Genomic DNA, 19,469 nt, shown 5'->3' with positions numbered 1-19,469 from the left:
TTTAACTCAATACTGATATTGTTGTAGGGATGGCCCAAGCGTGATTTTCGTTGGACATATGTTTGAAGGCTTGGGCGATACCCGCTCATGTTAGAGTTATGCTCATTGGCTAATTATATTTTTATGTAATTAACATTTATGTAATTGACATACTTTCAGCAGCGTTGCCTATTTCATGCTGTCTGAATTTTATGCGATGCATTGGGATAAGTGTTTGGAAAGATTGGGTGGTCGCTGCGATGCATTCTGAATTTGGTAGATATTGACTTGTTAGGGAGAAATCTGGCATCTCCGTATCATCCATCACTCTGTTGGGATTTGGGAGGGCAATTTACGGAATCAAAGTTAATCTATTCTGGTCCTGGATACATGCATGCTTCTTCTACCCAGGAGTTCTCGTGCCTTTAAGAGCCTGGTTCTCTTGGATGCCACCAAAAGAAAAAAACTCAAATCACAAATGATATACAGCCATGATTGATTTTGATTTCCTGTCAACGAGCATTTGACAGCCAACAATAAATGTTGAGGTAATGATCACATCTCTCATAATTTATAATTTTATCTCATTTTGACTAAGAAGCTGCTAACTACCATTATGGAAAATTGATTTGGACAGGGTACAGACTAATATTGGAGGGTGCGCTACGGATAAATGTAGAAAGAAGAAGCCCACGTGAGGAGTTGAAAAGATATGGTTTAAGTGAGGAGTTGTGTGTGTGTGTGTGTGTTTTAAATGACTATTCTCATCCTCGGGAGATCATTATAATCCCTAAACTCCCAGGCCAACCCGATGATAAAAATAGGATATCTCAAGCAATGCAGTTGAAAGATCAAAGAGCTATCAAATGTAAATTGGCATCCCTACCTAATGGTTAGGTTTAGGTGCATTCCATAGAAAAACAGCTAGCAAGTTTGGGAGAATGCCAAATGTGCAGGAAGACTCTTATTCAGAGCAGAGCAGAAAACTAGTGCATACAAAATTAAACAGCATTCGTTGGGTACATGATGAACAATTTGCAAGATGATGATACTTCACACCATTCCATACGTCTGGGAAGAGTCAGGACTCGGGAGTGTCCGTCCAATCATCCATGAACAAAAATAAGCACGCCTGCAAACAAACCATTTAGCCCGTAAAATTAATGAAATTATAAGTAGCATCCATAAGCACAACTTCAGGATTCAGCAGGCAGACAAAATTCTCACACTAGAAAAGATTGATCAGAACCAGTAAGTACTAGATAAGCCGCGTGTTAATCTAGAGCCTAATGTGATGCATTGGAGTTTAGCGGACATGGTCTTCGTAGCTGAGACAAAAGAAGGCATGATTACTAATCTCAAGAAATGGTGGAATACTTCAAATCTACTGATCTTAAGTTAAGCCAATTGAAAACTGAATATATTTAAATTAAGTAAAAATATAAGTGCAGTTGAAGACCAAGACATCCCAGGAAACAGTTTAGGTTGTCTTGGAGCAATCATCCAACAAGATGGAAAATTTAACGATGATGTTACCTGTAGAATTAAGGCAGCATGGTTAAAATGAAAAGTTAGGTCCAACATTTTAGGTGATAGCAAGATTCCATTAAATCTAAAAGGAAAATTTGTTAGATGCAATAAGACTAGCTTTATTACACTTATTAGGGCAGTTAAGTACCAATGCATGCAAAATATAAGTGTAATGGAAATGCGAATGTTCTCATAGATGTACAACATACAAGAAAAGATAATGGACCATGGTGCATTGTGAATGTGTACATGCTTACAGGGTTGATCCGTGACATGCTAAAAAGTTCTCTCTTTTTTTTTTTTCTTTTTTTTTTATGCCAACACCCCCACACCATGTCAGGGTATTTATGTGTATACGTGCATGTTAGAATATAATTTGACAGAATATTCATGTCATTACCATTCACTGGCCATGGTACATCCACCACCCCATAACTCAGTTTAAGGCATCTCCCAAATTAATGTTGCATAGTTTACACCTACGTTTGGTTGGGCAGAATGGAGTGTGAGAGAATGAGATTCCCATGAAAGGCTGTTTGGTTGCTACTAAGGAATGGAATGACCCATTCCCTCAAAAAGATGGAAAGCCTTCCATTTTGAAGCCTCCATTGCATGGAATGGAGATATTATTACATTTTTACCCTCACATTTTTCTTCCAATTACATAGTGTCACATATATAAGTTTGTCGTTTTCTGCCTACTACCACCTGCTCACTGCCACACCAGCCACTTAAATTAATTTTATTTGAAAATCAAATAACATTTTATTTTTATTTAATATTTTTACCTAAAAAGGGGAATAATTTTTAAAATGTACTTGATAATGATACAATTTTGGAATTAAATATCATTTTTACAAGATTTTTCAATTTTTATAATGTGAAAGGACATTTTTGTCAATTGTTTATTTTTTACCATTCCATTCCATCAAAATAAAGGCATACCAAAAATAACAATGCTCATTCCAATCCTGCCCATACCAAACATGGTGATGCCATTCCCATTCCCTTTCCATTCATAACCATGCCGCCCAACCAAGCCACCCAACCAAACGTAACCAAAATTCACCTAGGATCCCTCCCTCCCACACACACAAATTGACTGTTGCCATGCTCATTATACACAATACATTTCAGAGAATGTTTTTTTATTCCAATAGAAATGAGTCATTTCCTTTCTAATGTCCACTTCTACTAGTGTGTATATTTGCACTCCACAGAACACTTGAGAAATGCACCATATAATATCTTGTTTCTTTCTTTGAATAGTGACCCCAAATCCTTTTGAGTGCTGGAATGGGGTTCCAAATCTCTGCTTCAGGTCATCTTGCCTCAATAACAATCTCATTTACCCCTAGGAAGTAGCAGTCCAAGCAATGGAAGGCACTTCCTGACCTCAAGGAGCTTCTTCGCAATAAACTTGTTAGCATCTGTATTGTATATGACTTAATTTCTTTAAATTCTATTACCCTAATTATACATGTACATACAAGTAGATTCATATACTATATATGTCCATACAATAAGAGCCCAGAGACCTAGTTTCAGTCCAAAGACTTAATTTCTTCCAAGAGTATGTCAGGACCCAAGTTCTAACTAATGTTTCCTTTGGAGATAGAATTGGAATCAAGGGAGAAACAGACAGAATATTAGGGAGAATCAGACAGAAATGAGGGAGAAACTAATAAAAAATAGGGAGAAACAGAGAGAATAATAAGGGAAAATGAGAGACTTCAATAACTTTTTAATAATTCCTACATAATCTCGACACTATGGATTATGACTTTATATATAAAGATAACCAACAGATTATACCAAGCAGTTACCACTCCACTACCTACCCATTACTCTATAACTGCTATTACTCCATAACTGTAAATTAACTATAAATAAGACCCACTACTCCTAAAACATAACTGTAAACAACAACTAAATAAAGATATAACAACTGAAATAAAAAATAACTTCCCAATTCATCTAGGTCGTGACATTTCCTCCCCCTTAAAAGATTACTTGTCGCCAAGAAATCATAGAAACTGGCAGCCTGAGGAAATCAAGTAGCTTTCAAATCTCAGCTTTTTCCTTCTCTTCCACAGCTTGTATGGAGAAATCTTGAAAAACTTCTGTAATTTCTTTCCACAAATCAATTTACAGGCTCCCATCTCCAAATATAGTGGAGCATCCTTGTAACACTTGTAAGCTAATCCTCTGAAAGCAACATGTGCCTCAGCTGGGTCAAGGAAAACAATTAAAGCCAAAGTTTTTGTTGGAGGGTGAATAATTTTGTCCAACTCTTCTAAAGCTCTGGAGAAAGATTCTGGAAGCAAAGAATGAACACAAGCAGTTCCTTCAGACTTCTTTGTATTTTTGTCAACAACAATATGAACTTCAGATACATTGCCAAATCTGCTAAAGTGCTCTTCCAACTCATACTCAGTGGTAGTTTATGGCCGATTGCAGATAGAAAGACAACCAGTCTCCAGAAGTTCTCTATTATCATCTTCCAATCTTGGCGATTGATTGTCTAAATTAATCTTCTCTTGATCAGACCTTCTGGAAAAGTTATCTTGGGCGTCCTCTTCATAAACTTCTCTTTTTAAGGAATCAGGTTGTACCCTTGCAACCTCTTCAGTTGGTTGAATCTCTAATGACTCATTTTCAGCTTTCTCAGATTCATTTATTATAGAAATCGCTCGAGCCAACTTCTCATTGCGTAAGGCTGGTTCAATTTCAAATCTTGAAGAACCAACTGTCCTGGGAACTGTTCCATTTCCTAGCAGGAGTGGATCTCCAATTGTCATAAGGATTAATCTCTTTCGTTTAATAATTGGATCATAATATTTCTTAGAAAATAATTCCACTGACAGACTAACTTGATAATGCTTGGCCACCATGATCAAGAGTTCATCGTTCGTCTAGTTTAATTTCAAATCTATCCATATAAGCTTTGAGCATCTGATAACCTTCAGCCATGGAGAAAATCCGAAAAAGAAAAGCTAGATCTGAGGCCGAGAAACTGCTGCTCTGATATCAAATGTCAAGACCCTAGTCCTAACTAATGTTTCCTTGGGAGATAGAATTGGAATTGAGGGAGAAATAGACAAAATATTAGGGAGAATCAAACAAAAATGAGAGAGAAACTAGCAAAGAGTAAGGAGAAACAGAGAAAACAATAGGAGGAAATGAGACTTAAATAACTTTTTGATGATTCTTACATAATCTCAACACTGTGGGTTATGGCTTTATATATAAAGCTAATCAACAGATTATACTAAACAGTTACCACTACTCCTAAAACATAACTATAGATAACAACTAAATAAAGATATAACAATTGGAATAAAAAATAACTTCCTAATTCATCTAGGTCATGACAGAGTATCTCACTTATGATCTTTCCCAAGACCTCTTTGTTCCAATTCTTTCAAGTATCCTTTCACATGCTTAAGCTTCTAAACTAAACAATAGCTCAGGGATACATCACCATATAATTATTCCACCATGTTTGAACCCACTTAAGAAACGCTTCCTCCCTAAGCCATATATTTTCAAACTAAAAAGAATCTCAACCAATTCTAAGGGAACCAGAGTCCAAAAGAATAGGTGTGTGGTCAAAAACTACTCTAGGCAGACAAGATTGGGTCACACCAAGAAAGTGCTCCCCCTAATCAAAAAGACTAAGAAACTATCAAGACCCAAGGGTTCACTAGGACTCAAATAGTAATTAGCCTATTTTAAATTTTACTTGTATTTTTCTGTTAGTTTGTTATTTTCTGTAGAGCAGCTATATAAAGCTACTGAAGTCTGTTGGTAGGGAGGTCATGAATGATAATTGAATTTCAGCTTTCCCCTCTTATCAATTATCTCTCAAATTCCCTCCCATTTCCCTCTTTCTTCTCTCTAATGTCCCCCTTCCTCTGTTCTATATGCAACTCTCCCTTATTTCTGTCTATTATCTTTCTCATTTCTGTCCAATTCTTTCCCCAATCCTTCTATTCCTAGTTCGAATTACCTTAGATTATTTCGATTTCCAATCCAAACCCTAGGCTAAACCCTAAGTACATTACAATTTGGTATCAGAGCTATCGTTCCTTGGTTGTTAATGTTCGACGGCTCTCGACAGTTTCCCTGTTGATTAAATTCTGAATCGACTTGAAGAAGTAGAGACTCGGAACTTGATTCGAGTATAGGGAATGAGTGATCCTCAAAAATCGATTCCGACACACGAAGGTTGAACATTGGCTGATATCTAAGGCCCAAAAGTGGAAGGCGAAGCAGACCAAAAGATTTACAGCCAAAACAGTCGTTCCTCAACTATGAGTTCGGAAATTCAATAGTTGTTCCGATCCGATTTTGAAGAAATCAAAGCCAAATTCCAAGCAAAGCAAATTGGTCATTGGAAGCAAATTTAGACAATAATTCTTGGCTATTAATAGGCGATCATTTCTAATCTGTTTCTGAAGGTATCAAAGACTGCTCTCCCAGCCGCGACGGAATCGACGAACTTTAGCTGCTGCAGTGGCAATTCAGGAAGGCAACCTCAACCATTATCAGAACTGATTGAGAGGTGATTCAAGAAATTCTAATTAGAAGTCCGATGACTCATAACAACGAATCAGTGAAGAGAATTCCATAGGCAATGATTCCAATAGAATTCTAGGCTATGAGTAGTAAGGGGAAACACGAGATTGATTTCGACTTTGAAATCTAGTTAACTTTGTTGGAATTGGAAAGGTGAAGAAGAGCGATTGGATTAGGTGAGTATTAGAGGAAAAATTGGAGTTAATCTAGGTCTGGTCACTATAATCCAGTGGCCTACGCTTCTGGGCTATGATTTTGACAACTCCCAACAACTAATTTCGACGATTTTGGAAGGTAGAATTAGTGTCGGACTTGTGGCTACGATTCAATTAATTTTAGAAGCCAATCAAGCTTCAACTATTGATAGGTGATTGTTGTGAATAAGCGAGCCAGGAGGTGGAATCGGATCTATCACCTAGTGACTCATTTCAATTGAGAATTGAAGGTTGTTGACTATTGTGACACGATTGTTTATCCTAGGCGACTGTTGTGAAGCAGATGCAGAGGAGAAGTAATTCAAGTGTTCAAAAACGTGCTACGAGCTAGTCGGGCAGCAGGCTAGAGCCTAGGCGGTGACTAGATCAACAGCAAGCTTGCTGTTGCAACAAGCAACAAGTTGCTGCTATTTGCTGTAGCGAGCAGCTACAGCATGCAGCAAGGAGTTGCTAGCAACAACGCAACGGACGAGATCGGAGGAAGATGGATACATACCGGAGGAAGACGAGATCGGCGACGAGAGATGACAGCCAATAGATGAGATCAGTGACAATGAGAGAGAACGACCAATAGACGAGATCGACGGCAGCGGCAAACGACCAAGAGATGAGATCGGCAACGAGAGAGAGAGAGAGAGAGACGACTCACGATGAACGACCAGAGAGAGAAAAAGAATGGGGAAATAGGTTGGCCCAGGATGCGCACGACCCAGGCAGTTAGGCGCCGCTATGGCCCAATTAATTAGGCCCGGCAACTAGGGGTGCCGAGCAGCCCTTAATTGCCACGGCCAATGGCTGCCTAGGCCGAATTTTCGAGCACCGAGTAATTCCATAGGCGAATTCCATTAAAAGGCGAATTCCTTCGACTTCTCTTGCTCCTTGATTGTTAATGATCTAAGTTGTTCATTGCTGTCAATTTCAGGTGAACTCTAAGACTGCGTCAAACCAAAACCAATTAGGTCATAGAAAGTATTGAATTCAAGATGTATAGAGCTCTTGTTCCTTGGCCTTCAACTTGTCTGAGATTTCTACCATGACTAATAGGGCACATGTGAAACCAATGTTATTAAAGGCCTAAGGCGCAAAAGGGTATTGGAGGCGCAAGGTGAGGCACGCGTCTGATGGAACTAGACGTTTACTAACTAATATATATATATATATATATATCCTAATTGAAGGATAAGATATAAAATAAGTCATAACTCCTAATAACATATTCACAAAAATGTTATCAAGCAAATTAAAAAATTCAACATATGCTAATGAAAAGAACCAATAAAAAATGCCAAAAAATATAATCTAAAAGTCTTTAAGTCAACTTAAATTAAATCTTAAAACAATTTATAGGTCTTAAATCTTAATCAAGATTAACTAATTATGCATTTTAAATTATCTAAAAATCATCCTCATCATCAAGATCAAACATTTCCATATTTTCATCATTAGAAGCATCATCTCTAATCTCTTCTTCCACATCATCTCCCTCTCTATCTTCATCTAGTTCAAATTCAATTGGAATATTTGAAGTAGTAGCTTTTTTACTCATTGTCAAGTTTGTAGTTGAAGCAATAAATTTAAACTCTAAACAGTAAAAAATTAATAAAGTAATAAACAATAAAATAAAAACTCTAAAAAATAGTTAAAAAAAGCCCAGGTGCGCCTAAGCCCAAGGCTCCTTGGGCCTAGGCACGCCCTGGTCTACACCTACCTGGAAGCAATCTAAGCGCCCAAGGTGCACTCGGGTGAGCCTTTAATAACACTGTGTGAAACAATTGGAGTCTCAACTACAACAGAAGAATGCTACAGTTTCAGTTGGATGCAATAGAAATTATGTGGAATTTAGCCAGAATCACGAGACATGGGAAAAGAAAAATTTGATAATAAGTTCAATCAAATGCATGAGGAAACAAGTAGTGTGATACGCAAAACATGCGAGAAAATAGGTCGTGTGATACACAACCAAATGTAGGAGTTTTTCATAATGTTGTCTGAGGAGTATCAATTCAGTATTCCAACTAAATTCTTCTATAAGTCAAGCGGAGATGATTCAGATGATTATCTTGGAAGTTCTAACCAAGAGATGATTGATTCAAACAATCAATCATCAGGATTGAACGATTGTAACAGAGATCTCTTGAAGAAGGACGTGGTTAAGGAAGCATTACAACCTCAAGAGTTCCTTAAAATGCAGCAGTCTAAGGAGACGTCAAGATTATGGGAAAATGATTCATTGCTTAACTCTAATTTTGAGCAAAAGAAGTATTTTGATTTAGGCAGTATTGACAAGAAGGATGACTGTAACAATAGTGTTGACAACAATAACGATAATTCCAGCAACTCAATCTAGGATGTCTGGACACAAGAAGATTCATTAGAACAACCTGATTCCTTTGAAAAGAAAGTTGTTGAGGATGTTCCAGATGATATTCTCGGAAGTCCATAACAAAAGATGATTGATGCAGTCAATTAGGCAACAGGAATGAAAGGAGGTAATAGAGATGTTCTGAAGTTTGGGATAAACACATCTAGATCTTTAGGATCTGAAATTCATCCGATTTTTCTCGAAGAGATACAGGCTCAATCAATTTCCAAAACCAACAGTGTTGAGATGAATTATGTTGCAGTGATTGAGAAATTAGAAGAAGAAATAATACCTTAAGATGCACCTACTAAAAGGTAGCAAGAGGAAAATGGGAGAGTACTTCATGGAGTGAGAGAGAGAGAGCCAAGATCAACACATTACCCTTGGTGACTAGTCCATGGACTGAAGGATTGGCTAGTGTCCAGGATCAGAATCTTGGGAGGAACGGAATTGGTATTGGAGTTCCTAAGAATATTGTTCCATTGCCTTTGATTTTGGATAAGGCTGTGGATTCCTAAGCTTTGGTTAAAACTAGCAACGAGAAAGTGAAGACAACACTAGCTAGAGGATATCTTACTATCAACATGAAAGATTCTAACCTGAACAATATGACGGTGTTGCCGTCATTTCAAAAGGTGCAAGCCAGATTACAGAATGTGCGAACTGATTTTCGATGTTGGTTGTAACAGAGTTAACACAAGTGTTTCAAGAGAGCAAGGCATGCTCACTGAAAAGAGAGATGTTGATTTCTCTCTCAGTCATAAGAGGGAGACAAGAAGAGAGTTGGACACCATACTTGTTCTACATAACAGGATTGGGAATATAAGAACTTTGATTGCTCAATCTCTAGAATTACAATTAATCAAGGAATGTCCTAGTAACAGCTTTGGAAAGTATCCTGAGAGTTATGATCCTAACAGGAATTTCCTAAGTAAAGAACAGGCTCAAAGTTGTAAGGAATTTCGGAGACAGTCGGTAGCCAGAGGAAAACTAAGGGAGATAGCTGAAGAAGTCAAAAGTTCTGCTATGGAGAACAAACCTCCTGTTGTTTTGTTTGTTCTCATTCCAGCTGGCAAATTAGAATTTTTGTCTACTGTAATGAAGGATGGAGTGATCGGAATTGATGTTGCAACAACTCCTAGTTTTGTTGCTCTTAGACAATTTCTATTTGGGTATCCAAAGCAAGTCTACATTACTCAATCGCTGAATCTATAGGTTATTGCAAATATTTTTGCAGAAAAGAATGGCCTTTGGTTTGTCAGGAATACATTAACCGTAGCTATCGATGCAAATCTATAGGTTATTGCAAATATTTTGCAGTAAAGAATGATCTTTGGTTTGTTAGGAATACATTAACCGTAGCTATCGATGCGTGTCTGCCATCCTTACTTGTATTAGATGGTGATGAACTATTAAATGAAGTTATGGACACAGTTAGTCATTCCTCTGAACACCAAACAACCAACATCAAAGGAGCAGTGATGGGGAAAATTGGAGTGAACAATAGTTGGCAGGTTTTAGCTATTAACCATGACAACCATAGAGTGGTCGCTTTTGGTTTTGTTTCAACCAATGAGTCCAAGAGAGCTATTGACAATTTGTTAGGCTTACAAAAGTTGTTCAAGATTGTGCCATCCAAGTTGTGGAAGAGGAGGAAAAAGCATATTGGAAGTTGTGGAGAGTTGACATTTCTTGGGGACAATAAATGTTTTAAGGAGGGGGGAAATGTCAGGACCCAAGGGTTTACTAGGGCTTAAATAGTAATTAGCTTATTTTAAATTTTACTTGTATTTTTCTATTATTTTGGTATTTTCTGTAGAGTAGCTATATAAAGCTACCAAAATCTGTTGGTAGGGAGGTTATGAATGATAATTGACTTTCCGCTTTCTCGTCTCATTAATTCTCTCTCAAATTCCCTCCTATTTCTCTTTGCCTTCTCTCTAATCTTCACCTTAGTTTTATCTGCAACTTTCCCTCATTTCTATCTATTATCTACCCCATTTCTATCCAATTCTTTCCCCAATCCTTCTGTTCCTAGTCCGAATTACCTCAAATTATTTCGATTTCCAATCCAAACCCTAGGTATATGACATAAACTATCTAACCAAGACATCCCTAATCGAAAAAAACTAAGAAACTATCTAACTAAGACATAGAGAGCTTAGAATAGGTGTGTTGTCTATCTAACCAAGAATAGGTTAGATAGACACAGAGCTCAAAGCTTTTTAAAGATCAAAGTCAAATCCACCTATATCAAAATCCCTTATGGGAAGATCCATATTCTCTTTGAAGGCAGTGAAGTCCAAGAAAAGTTCAATACAAACCTACACATATTAGATTCTCACGAAAAATCTATTTTACATTAGGATCTGTTAGAGTAGAACACAGCAATCCCACTAATTCTCTCAACTCAATTTCTCACTGAAATCACTCACAACCTCCAAGAACACAAATGATATAAGTGAAGCAAACACCAATAACGAAAAACAGTAAAGAACACAAGATTTATCCTGGTTCGATCTCAAAAATGAGACCTACGTCCAGACTGAAGCTGCTTCCTTCTTATCCACTATCTTGAAACAAACTTTAGGATGATTACATAGTACCCGAATCCACACCCAGCTAACTGGATTCCCGAGATTACAAGACTTATCCCAGCCTTACTCTCAGCCTCTCAATCGATCCCAACCCACAAGATAGAAACAAGAAACCTTCTCGAAATGAAGTACCCCACTGTCTTGCCCCACGATCCCTATTTATAGACTCTAGGCTCGTGAGTTACAATAAACTAACTGATTAACCGCCTGACAGGAACTGTCTAAATAACTAAATCAATCAGCTATCCTTCTAGAAACATGCCTTCTAGAAGTATACTTATTCTAACCCTAAAACAGAAAAGGAAACATACAAATGCAGCCATATAGAATATTCGTTTACACATAACTCCTAATCTAATACAAATGTCATAACAGGATCCACCCCAATATACCACAAGCAATTTCATCCAAGGCCTGACAGCCCCTTCCACGAAGACCTATTAGCTACAAGACATCAAACTTTCTGAACCAAAAGCAAAGTTCATTAGCCTCAAATACATATATTTTCATTCAAGAAACCTGAATCTTAATTTGAATGTATCATATGACTTCTACTTAGCTATGCTTCTCTTCTTAGCTAACCAAGTAATAAATTAGCACACAAACTACTACTTTACCTTATGAATTCAAAAAATCATACAGGTTTATGGCAAGGCCAAGGTATTTACATAAAAATAACTATGGCAATCACAAGTAATGCAAATCCATAATGATGGAAGAATACCAAATCACAATTCAAACAACTAAAAAGGCACATCACTAAAAGGTGATAAATGGAGCAACCCCAGCAAAACATAGAACTTCCCAGCTCTCCTAATAACCATACGAACAAGGAGACTACAGAACTTCAGTTAAAGACAGGAACTCCAGCTTCCAACAAACTTCTACATTACTATTTTAAAAACCATCTCAAATTCAACAAGTATTAAAACATAATATGTTCTCAAACATGTAAATCTTCTTTAACATCGAGAAATCAAATACACCGCAAGTGAACAATGCCATTCTGAATACAAATTAACTTCAAAACAAAACAGCAAACCATTTTTCCACCTGTACATTACTACAAATAACCTTACACCAAAACCCACAGGATGCATTTCCAACAACACCCAAAGAGAAGCCAATTCAGATAGTGAATGCACCATTAGGTGAAAATATCAGCAGTAAGAAAAATATAATCATCATTTTTCAACAGACAAAGCAGTGACAACAATAATATGTTGGTGTAAAAAGGGATGGAAATCAGTCTTCTAGAAGGAAAGGATAAGAGGCAGCAAATCCTTATTGCTATTCTTGTTTAGTTTCCTAAATCAGATTAGAATACTCTCCTAATCTTTCAATGTATAATCTTTCCTTCATTGTTGTATATCATTCCTATTGTATACTTTCTAAAGATGTACAGATTCAACCCTATAATTAGGGCTACATATCAATGAAATATTCTATGCTTTTCCGTGCAAGTTTTCATGGTATCAGAGCCCAGCGCCTAAGACCGTTTTTTGAGTATTGTTGCTTTCTTGTTTCCGACCTTCATTGCCATTCCTCGGCCTTCATTGCCGATAGCCCTTTTTGATTCTTCCGATTGTTTTTGCTAGCTTCCTATTGCCTCAGAAATTTTTCCTTACTACAGATCTTCTTCATTGTAGCAGTTTTTTCTCTCTCACTCATGTCAGAAATCTCGGAAATAGCTCCATTTACCACCACTAATGAGACCAACACTATGGTTACTTCAATTGGAGCAGTGCAAACTAGCGATCTACCACGGATGCACCAATCATATCGATTGAATGGCCGAAACTACCTGCAATGGGTGCAATTGGTCAAGACGTTCCTGAAGGGGAGAGGGAAGATGACTCACTCAATAGATTTGAGTCCCAAGGAATCGGATCCAAGTTTCCAAGCTTGGGATATAGAGGATTCCATGATCATGTCATGATTGTGGAATGCAATGCAGCCAGAGATTAGTAAAAATTACATGGGACACGGTTAAGAGAACCTATTCCTAGGTTCAAGATGTGTCAATTATTTTTGAGATTAAGATGAAGTTGAGTAGCACAAAACAAGGGGCTTTGACTATCACGAAATACTATAATAAAATGAATGGGTATTGGCTAGAGTCTGACCACTACCAAAACATTAAAATAGAATGTGGAAAAGATGCAGCCACCTTCAATTCTATTCTTGAAAGAGATAGAATTGTGGAATTTTTGGCCGACCTCAATACTGAATATGATCAGGTACATGTTCAAATCCTTGGAAGGGAAAATTTTTCATTCCTTAATGAAGTTTTTTCAGTGGTAAGAAGTGAGGAAAACAGAAAAATAATGATGTTGGGAAATATCAGTGCTGAAGGATCAGCAATGTTCACTAATAAAGGTGAAGGATCAAAGTTCAAAATGCAGCAGGGAAGAGTAGGACAACCCTGAGTGCACTGTAAGGAGGGCCCGAGGGCACTATAAGGAGGGCTTGTGGTGAACCTATTGTCAGAAGCCGAGGAATACTCATGAGACATGCTTCAAGTTGCATGGGAAAGATCCTGTGTTGCAAAAGCTAGGAGGATTCAAACATATGTCCTTCAGAAATCAGGCCATGCCTAAAAATCAGGCTTATCTCTTAAATAAGCCAAGAGATGTGGTGGAAAAGACTGATATGGAGGCAGAACTGGAGCTGCAGCAACTTAATGCTGATGAAATCAGCAAACTCAAGGAGTTTTTGAAATCAATTCAAGGAGGATCATGCTCCATTGCCCAACAAGGTGAACAGACAGGTAGAAGTGTTTTGAGTTCTTTAATAGCCTTTAAAACTAATAGGAATAATATGTGAATTTTAGACTCGGGAGCTACAGATCATATGTCTTATGATTCCAATGTTTTTACCACCTATAAGCCTCTTGAAATACCCAAACAGTTGTGATTGTTAATGGAACTTCTATTCCTATCAAAGGTCAGGGACAGGTGACTTTTAACCCTAATCTCTCTGTTAAAACAATTTTATATGTCCCTAATTTGTCCACAAACCTGATTCTGTTCACCAACTCACTAGAGATCTCAATTGCCGAGTAATTTTCTCTCCTCATTCGTGTGAATTTCAAAACATGGCTACAGGGAGGATGATTGGAGCTACTGAGGAAAAACATGGACTGTATGTCCTTAAATAGGAGCTGCTGTTGCAACCTGTCAAATTTCTGACTAAAGCAGCCTGCATCTCCCAGTCCTCTCATTCGGATATTTGGCTTCACCATTGCCGTCTTGGGCATCCTCCTTTCTACTTGCTAAAAGCTATGTTTCCTGTTTTATTCAAACAATCAGATCCTAGTGTTTTTCATTGTGATATATGCGAACTTTCAAAACATCACCGAGTCTCTTATCATATTAATAATAAAAGATCTGCTCATCCTTTTGCTCTTGTACATTCAGATGTTTGGGGACCATCTAGGACTCCCAATTGTTCTGGGGCTAGATGGTACATCTCTTTTATTGATGATTGCACTAGAATGACTTGGGTATTTCTCTTAAAAGGATAAGGCAGCTGTTAGCACTATGTTACCTCACTTTTATTCCATGATTATGACTTAATTTGGCTCTCATATTCAGAAATTTCGAACTAAAAATGCTAGGGATTATTGTAATCAGCATTTGCAAGAGTTTTTTCAAGACAAAGGAGTTATACATGAATCTTCTTGCATCAACACTCCACAACAAAATGGAATTGCCGAACAGAAAATGAGACACCTCCTAAATGTCACCAAATCCCTTCTTCATTCTCATAATGTCCCTAAAAGTTTCTAGGGAGAGGTTGTCTTAACTGCAGCCTACCTAATCAATCAAGTGCCATCTAAGCTTCTTGATCATTGCAGCCCATTTCAGTGTCTTTCCTCATTTTTCACTTCCATCAGCTTACATACCCCTCTTCCTCTTAGGGTTTTTGGTTGTGTAACCTTTGTTCATATCCCTCAACAGCCTATGACAAGCTAGATCCAAGGGCTCTTAAGTGTCTCTTCTTTGGTTACTCTCCTACCCAAAAAGATTACAAATGTTATCACCCCCCTACTAGGAAGTTCTTTGTTTCGAAGGATGTGACTTTTGTTGAATTTCAACCCGTCTTTGGTCCTCCTAATCTTGGTCTTCAAGGGGAGACTCCTTGGAATGAAGACCAAGCAGCTGCAGCCCTTCTTAACCCAGATCTTGTTCTTCCCACAAATTTGACCGATACTTCCAGAGTTGTCCCCGCTACAGCCACTGATCAACCAATTACAGCCACTAATCAGGATAGTGACCATGCTCTTCCTCTTCCCATCCTAAGCCCAAACCAAGCCAAGCCATCAGATTTCCCATCCCCGATCAAATTCAAGGGTAATCCTTTTGTCTATCACAGGAAACAACAGTTCATGTCTTCACCTCAGCATGAAGTAACATCCAACTCCCAGCCAGGTACTGAAAAGGTTGACTCTCTTGACCCTATTCATTCCTTTTCTATTGATTTGGATATCCCTATTGCTATTAGAAAAGGAGTTAGGCGACGCACTCAACATCCTCTAGCCAATTATCTTTCTTACCACAGATTGTCCCCAAGACATAAGAGCTTCCTGACTTCTCTTGACTCCACTGTTATTCCTAAGTTTGTGGAAGAGGCCTTAAAGGATCAAAACTGGAGGATGGCCATGCAGGAGGAGATGAGAGTATTAAAGAAGAACAATACATGGGATGTGGTGCCTAAGTTGAGAGAAATAGTTCTAGTGGGTTGTAGATGGATTTTCAACCTAAAGTACAATGTGCAGATGGTTCCTTGGAAAGATACAAGGCTCGGTTAGTAGTCAAGGGCTACACCTAAACTTATGGGATAGACTACTTGGAGACGTTTGCACCAGTAGCAAAGATGACCACAATAAGAATTCTCTTGTCTTTGGCAGCATGCTATGGTGGAGATTACATTAGCTAAATATGAAGAATGCATTTCTCCATGGTGAGTTAGAGAAGGAGGTATTTATGGAGCAGCCACTCGGATTCCAAGAAGGAAAAAGAGGAGAGGTGTGTCAACTTAAAAAAAACACTTTATGCTCTCAATCAGTCACCAAGAGCAAGGTTTGACAAGTTCTCTAGAACCATGAGACACATGGGATATTGACATAGTAGGGGAGATCACACCCTTTTCTTTAAACACCCGGGGAAAGGGAAGGTGACAACACTATTGGTGTATGTGGATGACATCATTGTGATAGGGGATGATGTGGAGGAGTAGCAAGATCTAAAGAGGAAGTTGTCTCAAAATTTCGAAATCAAGGATCTTGGGTCACTCAATTTTTTTTTAGGAATAGACATAGCCTACTCCAAAGAAGGTATATTCCTATCCCAACGGAAATACATATGGGATCTTTTGAAGGAGAAGGGGTTCCTAGAAAGCAAAAGAGTAAACACTCCAGTAGAATTAAATGCAAAAGTGGGAGGAGACACTGAGAGCCCACCAGTGGACAAGGGAAGGTATCAGAGGTTGGTAGGGAGGTTGATTTACTTATCCCAAACTAGGCCAAACATAGCTTATGTTGTGAGTTTAGTAAGTTAATTCATGCATTACCCTACTGAGAGTCATATGCAAGTTGTTAGAAGAATACTGTGCTATTTGAAGACAACCTCGAGTAAAGGAATTTTATTTAAAACAGGAGGATCATTAGATATACAAGGATATACAGATACAGATTATGCGAGATCTCTATCTGATAGGAGATCTACTATAGGCTACTGCATATTCTTAGGGGCAATTTGATCTATTGGTGAAGTCAGAAGCAAAGCATAGTGGCAAAGTCAAGTGCTGAGGCAAAATTCAGAGCCATGGCACTTGGGTTATGTGAACTTCTATGGATGAGAATTGTGCTAGAAGATTTGAAGATAGCTATCAATAAACCAACCAGGTTATTTTGTGATAACCAATCAGCTATAAGCATTGCGCATAATCCTGTACAACATGACAGGACAAAACACATCGAGATCATTCGGCACTTTATAAAGGAAAAACTTGAGAAAGGTATAATACAGATTACCTATGTTCCTTTTGAGCAACAAGTGGTTGATCTTTTAACAAAAGGATTAGCAACTAGAAGATTTAAAGGCTTAGTATGCAAGCTGGGAATGATGGATATTCATTCACCAACTTGAGGGGGAGTGTTGGCATCAAAAGGGGATAGAAATCAGTCTTTTAGAAGGAAAGGAGAAGAGGCAGCAAATCCTTATTGCTATTCTTGTTTAGTTTCCTAAATCAGATTAGAATACTTTCCCAATCTTTCGATGTATAATCTTTCCTTAATTGTTGTAAATCATTCTTATTGTATACTTTCTAAAGATGTATAGATTCAACCCTATAATTAGGGCTACATATCAATGAAATATTCTATGCTTTTCTGTGCAAGTTTTCATAATATAATGGCACTACACTTACAAGTGCGATTGTGTTCATTCAAGCTAAATGATAGAATATTTTATGTGTTGATTTCTAAACAATACAATACTATTTGGCAAGTTTCCTACTTTCTTAATAAAAAAAAAGATATTCCAAATTCAAATATTTGTATATTCCAGATACAACCATTTAATAGCCACATCTGACCTCAATACCTGTAACTTTAAAAAAAAAAAGTTAAGTTTCTAATATTCTTTCAAGCTAAATATTCAATTGTAGAACAACAAAGTAACAAAAGTTAATAACTTGACAAGCTCAAGGTCCCCCATACTCAATTGCACAAAGGCAGAGCTATTTACTGAAGATTACATCAATCAACGTTATTCATTGACTCAACCAACCTTCTGAGAATGGAACTGCCCCACGAAATATCGTGTACAACTATAACTAGAAATCCATCTCTGCAAATGTACCAAACCCAGGACTTGGCAGCTGTGAAATTAAAGGTGCATGAACAGTCCTAGAAGTAAAAACACGAGTACCAATTTTTGTGATAACCATAAAAAGGCCCACAATTTCAATTGAATCACTCTTAATCAAATTTAAACAAAGCACTCAATTCCGTAGGATTCATGTTCAACAAAGGTGGGCAGAAAATCATTTGCACATGTATTCCAAACTTAACACAAAAAGCAGTGGAGATTTAACAAAGCACATAGTCGAATCAATACCGCCATCCTAAGCAGCCCGTGACGGAATCATCCCAGTCTTCCTGGCATAGGCGAATATCCCACCGGCCTCAATGACCGGCCCGGCATCGCCAATCGGCTTCAGCTTGTACTCCTTCCCGGTCGTATGATTAATCAGCCTGCTCTCACTCATCTCAATCGTGACCACATGCCCAGTCCTACACTCCTCGCAGATCCTCCCCTCCGACTCCAACGGGTAAACCTCGCCCGTGGCCACGGAGTTCCTGAAGAAAATCCTGGCATAGGACTCCGCCACCACGGCCGCCACGCCAGCCGCCCCCAGAGCCACCGGAGCGTGCTCGCGAGACGAGCCGCAGCCAAAGTTGTCGCCGCCGATAACGATCGAGAACTTGGACTTGTACTCGCCGGGCTCCATGAATCGGGTCGTGTAGGACGAGGGGAGGCCGATGAGGGCGTAGGATCCGAGCTTCTTGTACTCCTCGGGGTTGGAGGGGACTAGGGTTAGGTACTCGGCGGGGATGATTTGGTCGGTGTCGATGTTGTCGCCGACGACGTAGCACAGACCGTGGAAGGTGGTGGCGGTGGGGGAAGCGTCGGAGGCAGCGGCATGGCGAATGGTTTTGGAAAGTGGTTTTGGCGGCGGTGGAGCGGGTGAAGAGATTAGGGCTTTGAAGCGGTGGCTCTGGAAAGTGGGGAGCTTGAGGTTGGAAAACAGAGAAGGTAGTTGTTGTTGTTGTTTGTAGGGCGAGAGAGAGAGAGAGTTAGGGCTTGACAAATACGAATGTGGAGAAGATGAGACCGCCATGGATGAGACTTGAGAGAAAAGGTGGATTTTGCTGTGGTGGCGCATTTGATAGACGGCGGCGGTGGAGTGCGATTGACCGAGCGCTGCCTACGACGTCGTATGGGGCGGGCAACCACTCTCCCAGCCTGAGATGGGCTCGGGCCTAATTAATGGGAAATTTCATAGTTTTCTGGGATAACTAAATGCTAAATGCTGCCCCTCTTGTAGAGGTGAGAGATGGCAACTTTAGACCTTTTAATGAGTAAACGCTAATCAGTACATGCTTGTCTTTTTTTATTTTTGAAGCACAAAACAAAG

The 19,469-nt window shown here is 38.6% G+C and overlaps 1 protein-coding gene across 2 annotated transcripts; it reads right to left on the bottom strand.

The window, feature by feature from the left end:
• Positions 1 to 805: 805 nt before the first annotated feature.
• LOC127813153 (3-isopropylmalate dehydratase small subunit 1-like) lies at positions 806 to 19,333 on the bottom strand. 2 transcript variants are annotated; one of them, XR_008026076.1, is made up of 3 exons: positions 18,389 to 19,333; positions 1,207 to 1,307; positions 806 to 1,111 (listed from the first exon to the last, which is right to left on the bottom strand). XR_008026076.1 is itself a non-coding variant. In XM_052353957.1 (2 exons), the coding sequence occupies exon 1, from the start codon at positions 19,215 to 19,217 to the stop codon at positions 18,396 to 18,398; it is 822 nt and encodes a 273-aa protein (XP_052209917.1). In that variant the 5' UTR covers positions 19,218 to 19,329; the 3' UTR covers positions 806 to 1,111; positions 18,389 to 18,395. The 2 variants fall into 2 exon arrangements, 1 of the variants encoding a protein (XP_052209917.1); XM_052353957.1 differs by lacking the exon at positions 1,207 to 1,307 and having other exon boundaries at positions 18,389 to 19,329.
• Positions 19,334 to 19,469: the final 136 nt, after the last annotated feature.

The sequence above is a fragment of the Diospyros lotus genome, chromosome 11, assembly GCF_014633365.1.
Source record: "Diospyros lotus cultivar Yz01 chromosome 11, ASM1463336v1, whole genome shotgun sequence".
Classification (NCBI taxonomy): Eukaryota; Viridiplantae; Streptophyta; class Magnoliopsida; order Ericales; family Ebenaceae; genus Diospyros; species Diospyros lotus.
The sequence above is the reverse complement of the archived record's forward strand: the minus strand, read 5'-3'. Positions and strand labels throughout refer to the sequence as shown.